The 17957-nt window shown below is 38.1% G+C and overlaps 1 protein-coding gene across 1 annotated transcript in view; it reads right to left on the bottom strand.

Annotated features, from left to right (window-relative positions):
* The window catches only part of LOC145395049 (potassium voltage-gated channel subfamily KQT member 1-like), a 1161165-nt gene that overhangs the window by 486835 nt on the left and 656373 nt on the right, over positions 1 to 17957 (bottom strand). Inside the window, exon 9 of the mRNA XM_080268799.1 lies at positions 4074 to 4112. Within this exon, the coding sequence (XP_080124925.1) occupies positions 4074 to 4112 (39 nt within the window). The remainder of the gene's footprint in view (positions 1 to 4073; positions 4113 to 17957) is intronic.

Genomic DNA, 17957 nt, shown 5'->3' with positions numbered 1-17957 from the left:
AAGCAGATCCCAGACGAGTTCCGTGACCAGTGGGATAAGCTCGAGGCCTGTCGGACCACAAGAGTACACGTGAAATCTGCAACATTTAATTCATCAGTTTTGTGTTCATCTGATTTTTCCTGGGCTCCTAATTAAAAAAATAATAAATAACTAAATACATAAAAAATTAATAAAGGCTGTCTCCAGCACGGATCACACAGCTGCTAAATCCGGGTCCAACACCTCAGTCATGCTTACTACATGGTACAGTACAGTCGGCCAAAAAACTAACTAAAAAAAACAAGCCACAATAAAAATATATTTCAGAGTCTCCTCCAAACTGAACAGCTCATTATGACAGAATTTGTAATTTGCTTTACTACCACACAATGCTTTTCTATCTTAATATCTCCCAGTTTATTTTGGCCGTCAGTACTGAGGGTGTGAGTGACCTGTCCCCTGGTGTCAGGCTGGGGAACATGGGCACCCTAGAGCCAAAAGAATGACTACAGGAGTGCTGGGCACCTGCTAAACAAGGGTTACAGGAGGAAGGTGGTGCACTGCTGAAGAAACTGGTCATTATCAACACACTAATCTAAATCTAGTTCTGTACTAAATACTAGATGATAAAAGGAGAAACTGAAATTGTGCTGAATAATATCCAGGTTCTAGGGGTATGTGCTTCAGTCTGTAATTAGAAAGGCACCAGCAGGTGACAAATAATGGGTAACAGTTTACTTCTGAACTCTGCTTGCTTTTGTTGTAATGCCTACATCTAAACTGTTTTAACACTGGCTGATAATAACAAAATGAGCTAGTAATCTCGCATATATATATACATATACAGTGCTCGTCAGAAGTATCGAGCGCCCTGCGTCCCTCCTACAAAACAAACCTTTCAACATTGAAAAAACATGTAAATAATGCATTATATTTACCTTTAATGCTTGGTAGGGAATCCTTTGCGCTTCTTCACGGATATGAGACGTCGTGGAAGTGAAAGGGCGAGGTTCCTCAGGCACTGGGGTGGTATTTTTGCCCAGGACTCATGAATGGCTGCTTCCAGCTTAGGCAGAGAGCTCACGTCCTTCCCTTGGAGATTCTTCTTTACGAGGTACCGGAGATTTTCTATCGGGTTGAGGTCTGGGCTATTGCCTGGCCAGTCTTTCATGAAGGAGACCTCACAGTCACGAAGCCAGTTGGTGACCGATTTGGCTTTATGAGCAGGTGTACCGTCCTGCTGAAACACTTGTGCACCTGTGAGCTCGAAGGACTCAGGTAAATGATCACAAAGAAGCTCCAGGTAAATGTCCTGTTTCACTCTGCAGTTCTTGGGAAGCACAACAAGCTTCCCCAAACCCTTCCCAGAGAAAAAAACCCATACCATAAGTGAATCAGGGTGTTTACCTGTGCTCTCCACGTAACGGGGGTCAAGCGGGTCACTACCTTTGCACCGGTACACACGCACTCCTTGATTACAGGTAACACTAAACGTTGCCTCATCAGACCACAACACTGACAACCATTGATCCTCACCCCAGTTAAGGTACTTGTTAGCAAAGGCAAGCCTACGAAGTCACTGGTAACGTGTAAGAAGAGGCTTTCTCACAGGCCTGTGACTTGTGTAACCAAGTTCATGGACTCTTCGAGACACCGTGTGCACTGAAACCTCACCAAACACTTCCAGGTTGCTCTCCTTAATTTTCCTTGCACTCACACGAGGATTAGACTCCACTGCCTGTTTTAACACATTAACAGACCTCGGGGATGTTTTCCTGGGCCTACCAGACCGTGTTTTTTTTGTAGGAACATCACCACTATTTTCCGCTCGAAAACGGGCACACCACCTCCGTACTGTCGATCAAGCCACACCAACCAAATCACTAATTTCCTTTGTGGGGTGGTCTGCCTCCTTTAGAGCAATGATCTGTGATAGGATTTCAGTCGAAAGATCACCAGTAGGGGCCATAACAAAGTGGCGAAAGCTAAAACACCGCGGGACACTAGGTAAAAAATTGCGCAAGAAGAGAGGGAGAAGCGGCAGAGTTCCTCTTTCTAACGCAGCCCATAGGCAACTGAGGCAGCAGCCAACCAGCGTGCAGTAAAGTCTCAAGCTGCCGTGACGTCATGTTAGCGGCCCAAACATCTGGCTCAATTTTTAGTACCAAAAAAGGGTGATTCTTTTTTCCCTAAAAGTATTGCGCGCCCTGGCATAAGCGTTCGATACTTCTGACGAGCACTGTATATGTGTGTGTGTGTGTGTGTGTGTGTGTGTGTGTGTGTGTGTGTGTGTGTGTGTGTGTGTGTGTGTGTGTGTGTCATATAGATATAGAGAGAGAGAGATGGATAGATAGAGGGGTAGATATAGATATAGACAGATAGATAGGTAGATATTGTATATATATATATATATATATATATATATATAAGTAAGACCTCACTATAACGGACTAATTGGGGACCAAACCATTCCGAAAAATGCGAATTTCTGATAAAAGCGACATCCGGACTTCCTCCTGCTATTCCGGACTTTTTCCGATATATCAGACATTAGTCCAGATTGCATGAACAGTTTTTAAACTGTTTTGACTACCACTGCAGTACTGTACTGTGTTATAAGTTCACTACATTAATCAAATGGTATAATATGTATAATAATTCTGTACTGTACACTAATAAACATGTCTTTTATTTACCTTATTGTGGTGAACATAGCTGACTTGGTCAGGCAGTCCGGACTGCTTCTGGCTTTATTGGACTTTTTACGATATATAGAATTTAGTCCGGTAGCTCCTCAAGTCCGATAAAAGCGAATTCCGGTCTATTGAAGTCCGTTATGTCGAGGTTTTATTGCATATATATATATATATATATATATATATATATATATATATATATATATATGTGTGTGTGTGTGTGTGTGTGTGTGTGTGTGTGTGTGTGTGTGTGTGTGTGTGTGTGTGTAATACAGATATAGAGAGAGAGACAGATGGATGGATAGATTGGTAGATATAGATAGAGATAGATAGGTAGATACTGTATACACAGTATATATAGATGGATAGATAGATAGATAGATAGACAGACAGATAAATAGACTGATATCAACTGACAGACAGATATAGATAGATATAGACAGATTTAAAGAACACTGGAAGCAATTAGGATACTTAGAATATGAGCGTGATGCCAGTACTGAATGTTTGGTTGCAAATAAGTGAAAGATGTTTTTAAGTCTTAAGAAAAATGTCAATCAACCACAAAGAAGTACTACATATTTCTAATGAATTTACTAAAACTTCATATAACTGATTTAAATACATGGACAGACATATGTGAAAATTAAATACCATACTGGTACAGCAAATATGGAGTACTTTACCAAGCATATGCAACATTGCTTCTTAAGAGTCATTTCAAAACAATTGGTACAGAAAGTTAGAGTACAGTGTATACTGAAGCAACCCATCTTTTTGAGGCATTAGCTGCTACTAAAAAAACTGTACTTCACAATACAGTATTAAAGGTCTATATTTACAGCATACTTAAGACATAACTGCAATGTACAAAGAAATATTTCCATAGCATAAACCAAAAGCATCAGAAACACAAAATGTGCACAGAAGTATGGGAAGAGACAGCTAGGGTTATCTTATATACTACGAAACTAGATGATTAACCACTTCAGTATGGTGACATCTTTTTGTAGTTTATTCCTGATGCTATCAGACAATTTTATTAGGCTTTGGAGAGTTCCTTTGAAGAAAAAAGTTCATGAATGCTATATGCAACACTTCTAACATTAAATAAAAATCTGCTTGAGGACAGCAAGAATGAAATAAATAAATGGCACTGTATTGCAGGGGTTAATCAAGAATGCAGTAAAGGAGAAACCAGTACTCTGAATACAACTGTCAAACCTGACATTGGCAATGAAAATGCATGTACAAATGCCACACATAAACACAGAAAGCTGCACATTTCCCATAATTCTTGCACTTTTTTTTTTTTCCAATGGAGTAAAGTTCATGAAAAAAAGCAAGCAACTGATCTAAGAAGCTGTAAATTGCTGTCAGTGACTGCAGTAGCCTTACATTCGGCCTGGAGACAGCCTGATCGAGCTCAGTTGTCTCCTGCAAGTTTTGGAAAAGAACATTTAACAGAAGGGTGCGGACACCACTATAGTTGGTCTGAGGCTGTATTCATGGTGCAAGGGGCTGGGTGGGAGGGGCAAGGCTCTACACTCTTCCTGAGTCCTCAATACACATACTTCTGTTTCAAATGCAAATTATGGAATAAATTATTCCAAATGAAAATTGAGGATATATTTCACAGTAATCTGATTCAGATTGGTAGACACTTGTACACCATCACTGGGATGTTTTAAAAGTGAAACTGATTATTCAAACAATGCTACATGCAACTAGTTTCTCTGCCTGACCTAGTTGTTAAAGTCATATACAGTAAACAACATGAGGCTAAGAGTGGAGAATTAGAGCCAGAAATAAATGTAATGACTGATCAATAATCCTACTGTACAATATGTATTTGTTCATGGATGAAATATTTACATTACAAAGAGAGAAGACCTTTATTTTCCTTCACTACCATAAAACCCCTCATTACCCTACACTGACTCCCATGTGTGTATGGTTATGGACACAGGAGGAGTGGGGAGAGGGAACTGGGACTCCACACAGACACGCGACAGATAAATAACACAAAACATATGGCAATCAAGTAGCATCAACTTCTAACGTCAAAACAGGACTATTACAAAACTGTACAGTGTGAGCTTGTGTAAACCTTTATACTACATTATATCGGTGTATTAAAAAAAAAAAAAATGTAGGCAGTGTAAAACACTTTACCCCTCAACCATAACTATGTGCAAGATAATACTACAATATTTCAAGTAACATGACAACTTCAAAATAATTTAGCTATTTTCATTTTGAAACACAGGACTAACAACCAAATACCAAAACTGATTCTCATTCATATTGTACTATGTTTAGGGATGTAATTATAATATGCAACAAGTAAGAAAACACAAAAAAAATTGACACAAGAAATGGCTATACAGTATAGGCTAATATCAATAACCTAATGTGTCATTGTGTGTCAATCCGGCAAATTTACTGAAATCAAATGCCAGCAAGAAAATCTGTTCCAATTATTAAACTATAACTAGCAGAGAGCAAACAGTATCTAAACTGTGTGAGCAGTAAGAAAACTGGCCAGGCACCTCACTACTTGGGGCTACTGAAGTGTACTTACAGTGAAGGGGTATTAGGGTTCTTTTCCTTTTCCTCAATCTTGATGCTGATGTAGTATGATAAAAGGGGTTGAGGGAGGGACAGGAGGGGTAAAGGACATACAGGAGAGGTAGGAGAGAAAAGCAGAGAGAGAACAATACAGTTCAGAGGTCACATCACTGGAATTATAGACTTGAATTATAGACTTCAGGCTATTACAGCCTGCTTTTAATAATTTTCCGTGAATCACCTACAAGATAACCTAAATATACTGTATTATCAATATATGGCACAGATTTTTAGAAAAGGATATTAATGCATTTTTGTTATCCATAATAAATAATGCTTTATTCAAATAATTAAATTTGATTGCAGTTTAATCATTTGGAGTACCAGAACTACAGTGTATATATATATATATATATATATATATATATATATATATATATATATATACATATATATATATATATATATATATATATATATATATATATATATATATATATATATATATATATTACACAGATTTGCCAACCTCCTACGCCAGTATCTTATTAATGAACTGCTTTAACCTACATAAAATCACAGCACTTGCATCTAATAATGTATTCCCAGGTGTGCCACAAATACAAGCTGCAAAACAACAGTGATAACAGGGCATCATCAAATAATAAGTAATTACTGTATATTTTTTTACCTGCTTTGATTCTGTACATAACTGCATTATATAAATATTTTTCATGTTTAATATTACTGATCATCGTATGCACGTTTACCTTAACTTCTATAGGGTTTTCATTATTTATCATAGCTAAGATTACTGGTTATATTTAATTAATGGTGTCATTAGAGACTCTGTAAAATAAAACTGGAGAAACATGTTTTTGCAAGGCCAAAAACTCATTTTTCACTCATAGCATGTGAACTTAGAGGCATCCTCAGAAAGAAGACTGAGCCAGCATATGAAACACCCAAGTATTTCAAATGGCGGTGGGAGTACTCATCTCAGGCTTGGAGACCAGAGATAGGGTACATTACTTCATGTTTCCATGTTTCTAACTTTGTTCAAGGCCATTGAAAGTAATTTCAGTACTACATGGCAAGTTTACTGTGCTTCTTTCTGGAAGCTTGTGCAATAGCATCCCCCTCCTCCCCCGTGTGTGTGTGTGTGTGTGTGTGTGTATTTACCTATTTGTATTTACCTATTTGTAGTATACAGGAATTGAGCAATGCTCGTGTTGTCCTGTCTCCATATCCACATTTATCAAGTCTACCTTTACACACATGAATGTTTTTCTCATGCACCACCTCTTTGTCTAAGTCGTTCCAAATATTTAAGAATATACCTAATTGTGATATACACGGAATGTACTATGCTCGTGGGTTTCCGTCGCTGTTTCTCAATAAGTCGAATTTAACTTTAAACTCGTTTAAGTTTTTAGACTGGACGATCTCTTTGTCCAGGCTATTCCATAAGTCTATACTTCTGTAAGGAAAGCTATATTTCTTGATATCCTTCAAGCAGCTTAACTTTTTCAATTTCATTCCATGTCCTCTTGTTGCTCTCTTATCCCATACAAACAGATCTTCTTTGTCAATTTTATCTACTCCCACCATGGTCCTGAACACCGCAATCATGTCTCCCCTCTTTCTCCTTTCCTCTAACGAAGGCAAATCCAGTTTTTCCAGCCTCTCTCTGTATGACAGGTCTGTCAGACTGGGGACCATCTTGGTTGCTGTTCTTTGTATTCTCTCAATCATGTTTATATCTTTCTTTTTGTGTGGGGACCACACTACCGCTGCATATTCTAACCTGGGGCGGATCATGGCCACTATCAATTTTTTCATCATTTCCTCATCCATATAATGAAATGCTACTCTTATGTTAGTCAAGAGCTTATAAGTCTCTCCAACTATCTTGTTAATGTGCTTTTCTGGTGACAAACTATCTTGGACCAGCACTCCCAAATCTTTCTCTTCTCTCCTTTTTGTGATTAATTCATTACCCAAAAAATAATTCAGTGATGGTCTCTTGGTACTTTTACCCATTTCCAATATTTTACATTTCTTTACATTAAATTTCATTTCTCACGTCCGGCTCCAATTGTGTATCCTATCCAAATCCTCCTGCAGTATTTTACAATCCTCCTCAACCTCTATCTTCCTCAAGATCTTTACATCATCAGCAAGCAGACTCGCATTACTGTTCACTCCATCTACCATATCATTTACGTAAATCAGGAACATTACTGGCGCCAACACTGAGCCTTGAGGGACTCCACTTGTTACTTCCCTCCATCCAGACATCTTTTCCTTTATTACTGTCCTCATTTGTCTGTCTCTCAAAAAGTCTCTCATCCATTCCAGAAGTTTCCCCTTTAGTCCTCCTATATATTCTAGTTTCCACATTAGTCTCTTATGAGGTACCTTGTCAAAGGCCTTCTCTAAGTCTAAGTACACACAATCCACCCAACCATCTCTCTCCTGTACCACATCAATCGCTCTTGAGTAAAAGCTCAACAAGTTTGAAACACATGACCTTCCACTTCTGAATCCAAACTGACATTCAGCCAAAATATTCATCTCTTCCAGATATTTTATCCATCTGTCTTTCAGGATTCTCTCACACAATTTTGCGACCATGCTGGTTAGAGACACTGGTCTATAATTCAGGGGTTCTTCCCTGTTTCCTCCCTTGTAAATTGGTACCACATTTGCCCTCTTCCATTCTTTTGGCACTTTCCCCTCTTCCAGTGAGCATACAATTAAGCTGTGAATTTTATCCGCCAGTTGTTCTCTGCATTCCTTCAGTACCCAATTAGAAATTCCATCAGGTCCTGGGGCTTTCCTTACATCTTGAGTTTCCAGTAATTTATACACTTCCTGCACCTCCACTTTTATATCTTTCATCACCGGAACATTTCTAATCACTCCCTCCCCTTCCACAAGCTCCTTTTCTTTAGTGAAAACTGACTGGAAACGTTTGTTCATTATTTCTCCTTGCATTGCCGCATCCTTAAAGACCTCTCCATCTACTTTCAGCTTGGTGATTCCTTCCTTTTGTTTCAGTTTGCCATTAACAAATCTATAAAACAGTTTGGGTTCATCTTTGCATTTGTCAATTATACCTTTTTCAAAATTCCTTTCTTCTTCCCTATGTATTCTTGTGTATTCGTTTCTTGTTCTTTTATATTCTTCCTTTGTTCTGTCGTTACCTCTCTTTCTCCAATTGTTCCACGCCTTATCTCTCGATTTTTTGGCTATCATACACCTTCTATTAAACCACTCCTTTTTCCTGTTTTCTTTCCCTCTTACTCTTGGTACAAATTTTTCCACTCCCAAATTATAGAGGTCTAGAAAGATATCCCACTTCCTCTGTATCTCTCTTGTTTCTCTGAATTTTCTCCAATCCGCATTTTCAAAAAAGTTTCTCAATCCTGTAAAATTTGCTTTGCCAAAGTTGTATCTTCCCTGTCTATGAAGCTCGTCTCTTGGCTCGACGTTTCCTATTAACATCTGGAACTCAATGACCATGTGATCACTTTTTCCCAAAGGACAGAGATATTTCAATGATTCTATTACATCGGGTTCTTTGGTGAACAGTAAATCTAACCTTGCTGGTGTGTCCTCACCTCGAAACCGTGTCTCTTCTTTGACCCATTGCGTCATCACATTATTCATTATTATATTTAATAACATAGTACCCCACGAATCCTCGCCGCCTCCCGAGTGCCATTCCTCCCAGTTCACCTCTTTACAATTAAAGTCACCCACCAAAAGTATATTATTGCTTTTCTCAATTATTTTTTGCAAGTAGCTAGCCATATCTGACAACATCTCATGGTATTCGTCATCCTTCCATGCTCTCGTCTTTGGGGGAACATACACTACCGCCATATCTCTCTTAACATTCTCTCCAGTTTCTAATTTCATATATATCACTTCAGCCCTGCCTTCTCCCATTTCCACAGTATCTACATTTATGTTGTTCTTCACTGCTATCATCACTCCTCCTCCCTTTTTTTCTTTTCTGTCTTTTCTCCACAGTTTGTATTTACCATCTCCCAAATGAACATCAATATCTTCTCTTAATTTGGTCTCTACAAAGCACATGACATCAGGTTCATGTTCTCTCAAGAAATCATTAATTTCGATCCTTGTCGATATGAAACCATCAACATTAGTATATATCACCTTCAAATTATTTTTGACATTATTAATACCCTCTTCTCTCCTACTCTCTGTCCGTACCACTTCCTCAACTTCTGATCTTTCACAACCATCCCCCCTAGTTTCCTTCACTTCTACTTCCTTAAATACCATTTCCTTACTTTCATATCCAATACTCTCCAAAAAAAAGCATTACGTTCTTCCTCTGTCCTCTCATCATTTTTTTCCTTAACTTCTTCCATTAATGATTTTAAAACTTCTCTTTCTTCTTCATTCAGATCTTTTCTTATTATAATATTTTCCATCCCCGCCTCTTTGCTTAATTTCCAGGTCACTTTAAGTATCTCATATATTACACTTTCTGATGTAAACTTGACTCTCATTGGTCTTGTTTCCCCTTTCTTATAAGGCCCTATCCTCCTTACTTCCTCAATTTCTTTTACCCACTTGTCTCCTTCGGGGTCAATCTTGCCTAATATTCCTCTCACCATGTTCGTGTCTCTCTCGAGTCTTGCGAACCTAACCTTTTCTTCCTCTTCCCTGTTTCCAAATACTACCACACATCTGTTCCTTTCTACAGTTTCTCTCACTATTTTCTCTTTTTTCTTCAGTATTTTCACTACATTTTCTTCCATTTCTTTCTTGTTCATTTCCCTTTCTTCCTGGATGATCTCTCTTAAGCTGACCACTTCTTTCTGTTCTTCTTCTACGTGTGCCCACTTTGCCTTGTGTTCTTCTAGTACATTACTCACCTTCTCCGTTTTATTAGTACTCTCTTCAAGTTTCCTCCTCAGTTCAACATTTTCCCTCTTCAAATTCTTAATCTCTTCATTGGCTGTTTCGTTGGACTGGATTAGACTCTGTATGGTGGTTTCCGTATTTCCTGACACATCCTTTATCACTAGATTCTCTACTTTTTTTTCGAGTTCACTAATCCTCATAATTAATGTTTTCACGAGGTCCATGACATTAGTATTAGCGTCAAATCCTTGAAATTCCATTCCCTCATTGTTTACATTTTAGGCCATCTTTACCGTACCGGTAAAATACCTAAACAGCTGTTACCGAATAAGCCACAAACATTCATGTATACTATTGCCAACAAATCTTTACATTTTTGGTAGTCTACCAACTTTCATTATTTTAAATTTAAAGAAAGACCCTAGGAGACAGGACAGACAAAATTCCTGAAACTTCTCAAGGTTAGGAGCGATGCCTGGGACGTCCTCTCTCTCCGGCTGTTCGTGTATGTGTGTGTGTGTGTGTGTGTGTGTGTTCTTACCTAATTGTATCTTTACAGTTATAAGTCGAGCTCGTACTGTTCCGTATATTAAACCATATTTATCACACATATTCTTAAATTTACGAGTAGCAGCCATGGCTCAGTGGGTTAGAGCACTCCGCTCTGTCCGAAGGGACGGAGGATCGAATCCACCCAAGGGTCATTGGTAGACATCAGGAAGGGCATCCGGTCATAAAATGCTACACACTCCAATCCAAAAATGTCCTCTATCCAGGGGCAACATCTTAGCCCTTCGGGGATATCAGGCGTTATTAAAAAAAAAAAAAAATCTTAAATATATGAATAGTTTTGGCACACACTATTTCATTCAGTAGTGCATTCCACTGATCAGTTGCCCTATTTGGGAAACTGAATTTCCTTATGTCTTTATCGCTTCTCTTTTTATGCAGTTTTTTGCAATGTCCTCTTGCTGGTGCTTTCCCATAGTTTATATTTCGATTTACGTCTATTTTCTCTTTCCCTGAAAAGCATTTATATAGCATAATCATGTCTCCTCTTTACCTTCTCTCCTGTAGTGTTGGTAGATTCAGTTTTTCTAGTCGTTCTTGGTAGCTTAGATCCCTTAAGTTTGGTACCCATCTTGTAGCTGCCCTCTGCACTTTTTCAATCTTATCTACATGTTTTTTGAGATGAGGATTCCAGACTACTGATGCATACCCCAGGATTGGTCTGATGAATGATGTTATCTTTCTCAGTATGTCTTCATTTATATATGTGAATGCTATTCTTATATTAGCAAGCACTGTATACATGTTACGTACCTTCTCACTGATGTGGTCCTCTGGAGATAGTCTGTTACTGATAATCACTTCTAGGTCCTTCTCCCTTTCTGATATGTGTAGGGTTGAACTTCCAAACTTATAATCTCAATCTGGTCTTTTTTTCATTTTTACCATGTAATGGGGTGTATAAAAGCCAGCGTTGCTTAGAGGCAAAGCGGGGAACCTGTCTTTGGCTCGGTGGTAACGTGCGCGCATATGATGTGTGAGGGCCCGAGTTCAAATCCCGGCCAGACCACAGTGATTAATTTGTTAAGTTTCATATGGTTCTTTACAACCAGACAATTACACGGCATTTGTCCTCATTAAATTCCATTTGCCATTTATTGTTCCATTCAAGAAGTTTATTTAATTCTTCTTGCAGCTCTCTGCAAGAATCTGTGTTAGTAATTTTCCTTTGTACAGTATTTTTGCATCATCAGCAAATACCTGTGTGTGTGTGTGTGTGTGTGTGTGTGTGTGTGTGTGTGTGTTTACCTATTTGTAGTATACAGGAATTGAGCAATGCTCGTGTTGTCCTGTCTCCATATCCACATTTATCAAGTCTACCTTTACACACATGAATGTTTTTCTCATGAACCATCTCTTTGTCTAAGTCATTCCAAATATTTATGCATTTATCTAATATACCTAATTGTGATATACACGGAATGTGCAATGCTCATGTTTTTCCGTCACTGTTTCTCAATAAGTCAAATTTAGCTTTAAACTCGTTTAAGTTTTTAGACTGGACGATCTCTTTGTCCAGGCTATTCCATAAGTCTATACTTCTGTAAGGAAAGCTATATTTCTTGATATCCTTCAAGCAGCTTCACTTTATCAATTTCATTCCGTGTCCTCTTGTTCCTCTCTTATCCCATAAAAACAGATCTTCTTTGTCAATTTTATCTACTCCCACCATGGTCCTGAACACTGCAATCATGTCTCCCCTCTTTCTCCTTTCCTCTAAGGAAGGCAAATCCAGTTTTTCCAGCCTCTCCCTGTATGACAGGTCTGCCAGACTGGGGACCAACTTGGTTGCTGTTCTTTGTATTCTCTCAATCTTGTTTATATCTTTCTTTTTGTGTGGGGCCCAAACTACCACTGCATATTCTAACCTGGGGCGGATCATGGCCACTATCAATTTTTTCATGATCTCCTCATCCATATAATGAAATGCTACTCTTATGTTAGTCAAGAGTTTGTAAAGTCTCTCCAACTATCTTGTTAATGTGCTTTTCTGGTGAAAAACTATCTTGGACCAGCACTCCCAAAGCTCTCTCTTCTCTCATTTTTGTGATTAATTCATTACCCAACGAATAATTCAGTGATGGCCTCCTCTGTGTGTGTGTGTGTGTGTGTGTGTGTGTGTGTGTGTGTGTGTGTGTGTGTTCTTACCCAATTCTTCTTACATAATTGTATCTTTACAAGAATGAGTCAAGCTCGTACTGTCCCGTGTCTTAAACCATATTTATCGTACATATTCTTAAATTTGCGAATTGTTTTGGCACACACTATTTCATTGGGTAGTGCATTCCACTGATCAATTGCTCTGTTTGGGAAACTGAATTTCCTTACGTCTTTATCACCTCTCTTCTTATGCAGTTTTTTGCAGTGTCCTCTTGCTGATGCTTCTCCATATGTTAAGTAATCATTTATGTCTATTTTCTCCTTTCCTGATATGCACTTATATAGCATTATCATGTCACCTCTTTTCCTTCTCTCCTGTAGTGTTGGTAGATTAAGTTTATTTAGTCTTTCTTCGTAGCTTAAGTCCCTTAAGCTTGGTATCCATCTTGTAGCTGCCCTTTGAACTTTTTCAATCTTGTCTATATGCTTTTTGAGATGAGGACTCCAGATTACTGATGCATATTCCAGGGTTGGTCTAATGAATGATGTTATTACCCTTCTTAGTATGTCTTCATTTATGTATGTGAATGCTATTCTCATATTTGCATGCAGTGTATACATGTTCCGTACCTTCTCGCTGATGTGGTCAGCCGGAGATAGTCTGTTATTGATAATCACACCTAGGTCTTTCTCTCTTTCTGATATGTATGGGGTTTTATTTCCTAACTTATAATCCCAATCAGGTCTTTTTCCACTTTTACCAAACTTGATTACATGACACTTGTCCACATTGAATTCCATTCGCCATGTATTACTCCATTCATGAAGTTTATTTCATTCTTCTTGTAGCTCTTTACAAGAGTCTGTGTTAGTAATTCTCCTTTGTATTTTTGCATCATCTGCAAACATATTCAGATAGCTCTCATTTCCAGTGTTACTGTTTATATCATTTATATACACTAAAAACATGATTGGTGCCAGCACTGAACCCTGTGGTACTCCACTAGTCACTTCTTTCCATGATCAGTAGTTTCCTCTTAGTACTGTCCTCATTTCTCTGTTTATGAGAAAGTCTTGCATCCAACAAAACAGTTTGCCTCGAATTCCTCCTTGATGGTACAGTTTCCATAAAAGTCTTTGGTGTGGTACTGTGTCAAAAGCTTTCTTGAAATCTAAATAGATACTGTCCACCCATCCTTCCCTTTCCTGTATTGTCTTTCTTACTCTGTCATAGTAGCTCAACATATTAGTAACACATGATTTTCCTTTTCTGAAACCAAACTGTCTTTCTGTTATCATACTGTGTTCTTCTAGATGATTTACCCAAGCTTTTCTTATAAGTTTTTCTAATACCTTGCTTACAACACTGGTCAGTGATACTGGTCGGTAGTTGAGTGGATTTTGTCTATTTCCTTTCTTGAATAAGGGGGCAATATTTGCTTTTTTCCAAATATCAGGTAGTTTACCTTGACTCAAGGATTTCTTGAAAATTAAAAATAATGGTTTACAAACGCCTGGGAACACCAGATGATGTTGGCATCCCTACGTGTCAAGTGGGGTTGGTGGAGGATTAGTGCCCCTCCCTGTAAAACAATTAACTCTAAGCCCTTGGCCACCCCGTGTGGGATACATGGCGTCTGGCAATGAATGAATGAATGAACTCCTTTGCACATTCTCGTAATACCCAACATGAAAATTCATCAGGACCACTTGCTTTTCCTCTGTCTAATCTACTTAACTCCTCCTGTATTACTTTTTCTGCTATTTGTATATCTGGTAGTATGTGTGGACATGCGTGTTCCACATAGTCCCTCTCAAAAATTTTTTCTTTTGTAAAAACTAATTGGAAATTCTTATTTAGTGCTTCACAAATATCTTTCTCTTGTGTTTAAGTGATTCCCTCGTCCGTAATGGATTGTATTATATCTTTTACTTTGGTTTTGCTTCTGATATAGCTGTAAAACAGCTTTGGTTGATCACTACTTCTATTTATTATATCCTCCTCAAACTGTTTTTGGGCTGCCTTCCTTATTCTTGTATAGTCGTTTCTTGCCTGTTTCTAATTATTATACGCCCTTTCACTATTGTGTCTTCTGTATCTATTCCACAACAAATCTCTTCTTTCTTTTGATTTTTTACATTCTGTATTGAACCATTTCTGTATTTTCTTATCTGCTTCTTTCTGCTGTGGGATGTACTTCTGGACTCCTATTTCATAAAATTCACAAAATTTTTTATATACAGCATTTAAATCTTGTCATCTAAGCTCATTTTCCCAATCAACTTCTAAGAAATACTTCTTTAGGTCTTGATAATTTCCCTTTTTATAGTTTAGGCTCTTTTTGTAACTATCATTGCTGTTTACTATGTCATATGCTATCCTGAAGTTATAATTTAGTACTGCATGATCGCTTTTGCCGAGTGGAGGGTGATATATTAAACTGTCAATATCATTTTCTTGCCTTGTAAATATTAGATCTAGCACTGAAGGTACATCAAGTCCTCTTTTTCTGGTGGTTTCCCTCACATGTTGCGTTAAGAAAAACTCTTGTACGAGATCCAGGAGCTTTTGATCCCAACAGCTTTCTTGGCTATTTATATCTAGAGTATTCCAATTTATATTTGTATTGAAGTCCCCAGTTAGTATAATTCTTTCTGATTTCTCTTCCATTTTATGTAGCAATGATCTTACACTCTGAATTGTACTCTCTGCCAGGTCCTCATATTCATCTCTTTCCCATGTGTTTGATCTGGGTGGCATGTACAAATTGGCTACAATTACTTTACCTTCAGATGTGTCGATCTCTACTGCAATCAGTTCTACTTGTGATGGTATATCTAGTTTTATTTCCTTGACTTTTAGATTTTTCTTAGTTAATATTATAATTCCTCCTCCTTTTTTTAAATATCTGTCTCTTCTCCATATATTGTATTCCTCTAAGTTTAGTACGTCATTTGATATCCTTGGTATTAATTTTGTTTCAGTTAGGCATATTATTTGTGGTTCATTTTCTCTGACATAATCATTCATCTCTAGTAATTTAGATACCATTCCATCCACATTTGAGTACATCAACTTTATCATCTTGTTTATATACTTGTCATGACATGGTTCAACTACCTTCCTCCTTTTTCTTCCATCCTGTTTGTGTACCACTTTCGTACCTGCAATCCTATTACTTTGAAAAAAAATTTCTTCTTCTCCTCTTCTGATCTTCCCTCATTTTTTGTTTTTGCTTCCTCCCTTTTCTCTTTCAGTAATTCCAGTTCCTCTTGTGTTAGGCATCTTTTTATACATACATTTTTGAACTCCTCTTTTTCCTTAAGATGCTTTGCATTTTTTAGTATCTCTTCCACAGTGTGTACACTCTGGAAAGTCACCTTTAGAGGTCTTGTCTTGCTTTTCTCGTATTTCCCTAACCTTTTGTGTTCCTCTATATCTTTACTACAGATTTCCTCTGATACTTCTTTCAGTAAGCTCATTACATTTGCCATCTCCTTTTTGTCTCGTGATCTTGTTTTTAACTTCTTCCTCTTCTATACCAGTGATCACTATTGATTTGTTTATCTCTACTGAATCTCTGACTAACTTTGGATTGTTTTGGATTATTCTTTTCACCTCCTTTTTAATGCTTTTTTCCTCCACCCTTGTTTCTAAGTCTTTCTTTACTTTCACCATTTCAGCATACATGGTTTCTACATCATTTTTGTAGCTTTGCACAGCTTCATTTACTTGTGTTATCTTCTCCTCAATATCACTGCTCTGGTCAATAAGACTGCTAACTTGCCTAATTGTCTCTGTGCCATTTTTGAACTCTTCCATAACACTCTCGTGATTGACTACTGTACTTGCCATTTCACTCATTTTCTTCCTAAGTGTACTCAATTCCACGGTTAGTTCACTGATGGTTGTGTCTTTCTTATTGGCCTCCCTTCCTAGTTTTTCTATCTCTTCCTTTTGCAAGTGCATCTGCTTCTTTATTTCATCAATTTCATTTTTGAAAGCCATTTCTAGTTTGTTTACACGTTCAACCAGTCTATTGTGGGTCTCTACTTCAACCAGTTCTTGGTAGAAATCATCATTTTGCTTTTTACCTTTATCCCTTTTCTTTTCCAAATTTGTTTTACTGAAGTATGTATCCATTTTGCAATACTTAAAGTGCAAAGCATATACTTACAATCTCCGTCTTGTTGTAGTCTAAACAAACCTCAGAGATGACTCAGCGTATTCTTTCGTTTTGGTTCTATTTCCTGTTTTTACAAGTCTTGTTGAAACTTATTATTTTTTTCCTTTTTATAATGAACAATCATTTAGTCTAACCTGGTACTGAGCTTGACTCATACAAAGATACTATTTAGGTAATGCCACTGGCCGTGATGATTTGGTACGGAGCGCCGGTGTCACACGTCCGCCTAGATTGAATCCCTGTGTGTGTGTGTGTGTGTGTGTGTGTGTGTGTGTGTGTGTGTGTGTGTGTGTGTGTGTGTGTGTGTGTGTGTGTGTGTGTGTGTGTGTGTGTGTGTGTGTGTGTGTGTGTGTGTGTGTGTGTGTGTGTGTGTGTGTGTGTGTGTGTGTGTGTGTGTGTGTCCCCTTCATGGGAATTACTTTGTTGTGGTGGGGAGCTTGCATTCTCCACAAATCTGGTGAGTTGTACTTGCAGGGGGAGTTATCTCCAGATTCAGCAGGAGTACAGGGTTAGCCATGCTGAAGGGGCCATCAGTGAGGAATCAAAATTAGCATTCCCAGGCCCACTGCCTTGTGGATTACCCTTGGATAGGTTAATGCCACAGGAGTAAACTCTGAACAAAAAAATCTGTGAGTAGAGTCCCACAGAAGGCAGGGATCACTATTATCTTTTTATTTTTTCTTGGAGGGGACAGTCTTGTGGAATTTTAGTTTTTAGTTCCATCTCCCTTACTTTAAAAAAAAAAAAAAGGGGGGGGGAGGAGGGGGAGGGCCTCCCACGAGACTCTTGCAACTCTGATCAATAGAGGGTCATCATGAATCTTCATGCCACAATCACAGGCTGACAAGGGCCAAGCCATGTGGTTAAAGACTGTGTGCTCTCACCATTACACCAATTCAGCCACTGCACTCGCCCACTACTATACTGTACTCACCTCCCATTTCATCCT

This window comes from Coenobita brevimanus, chromosome 29 (assembly GCF_032717465.1).
Source record: "Coenobita brevimanus isolate Jiangsu-jjx chromosome 29, ASM3271746v2, whole genome shotgun sequence".
Taxonomy (NCBI): Eukaryota; Metazoa; Arthropoda; class Malacostraca; order Decapoda; family Coenobitidae; genus Coenobita; species Coenobita brevimanus.
Note: the sequence above shows the minus strand (reverse complement) of the source record. Positions and strands in the feature narration are given on the sequence as shown.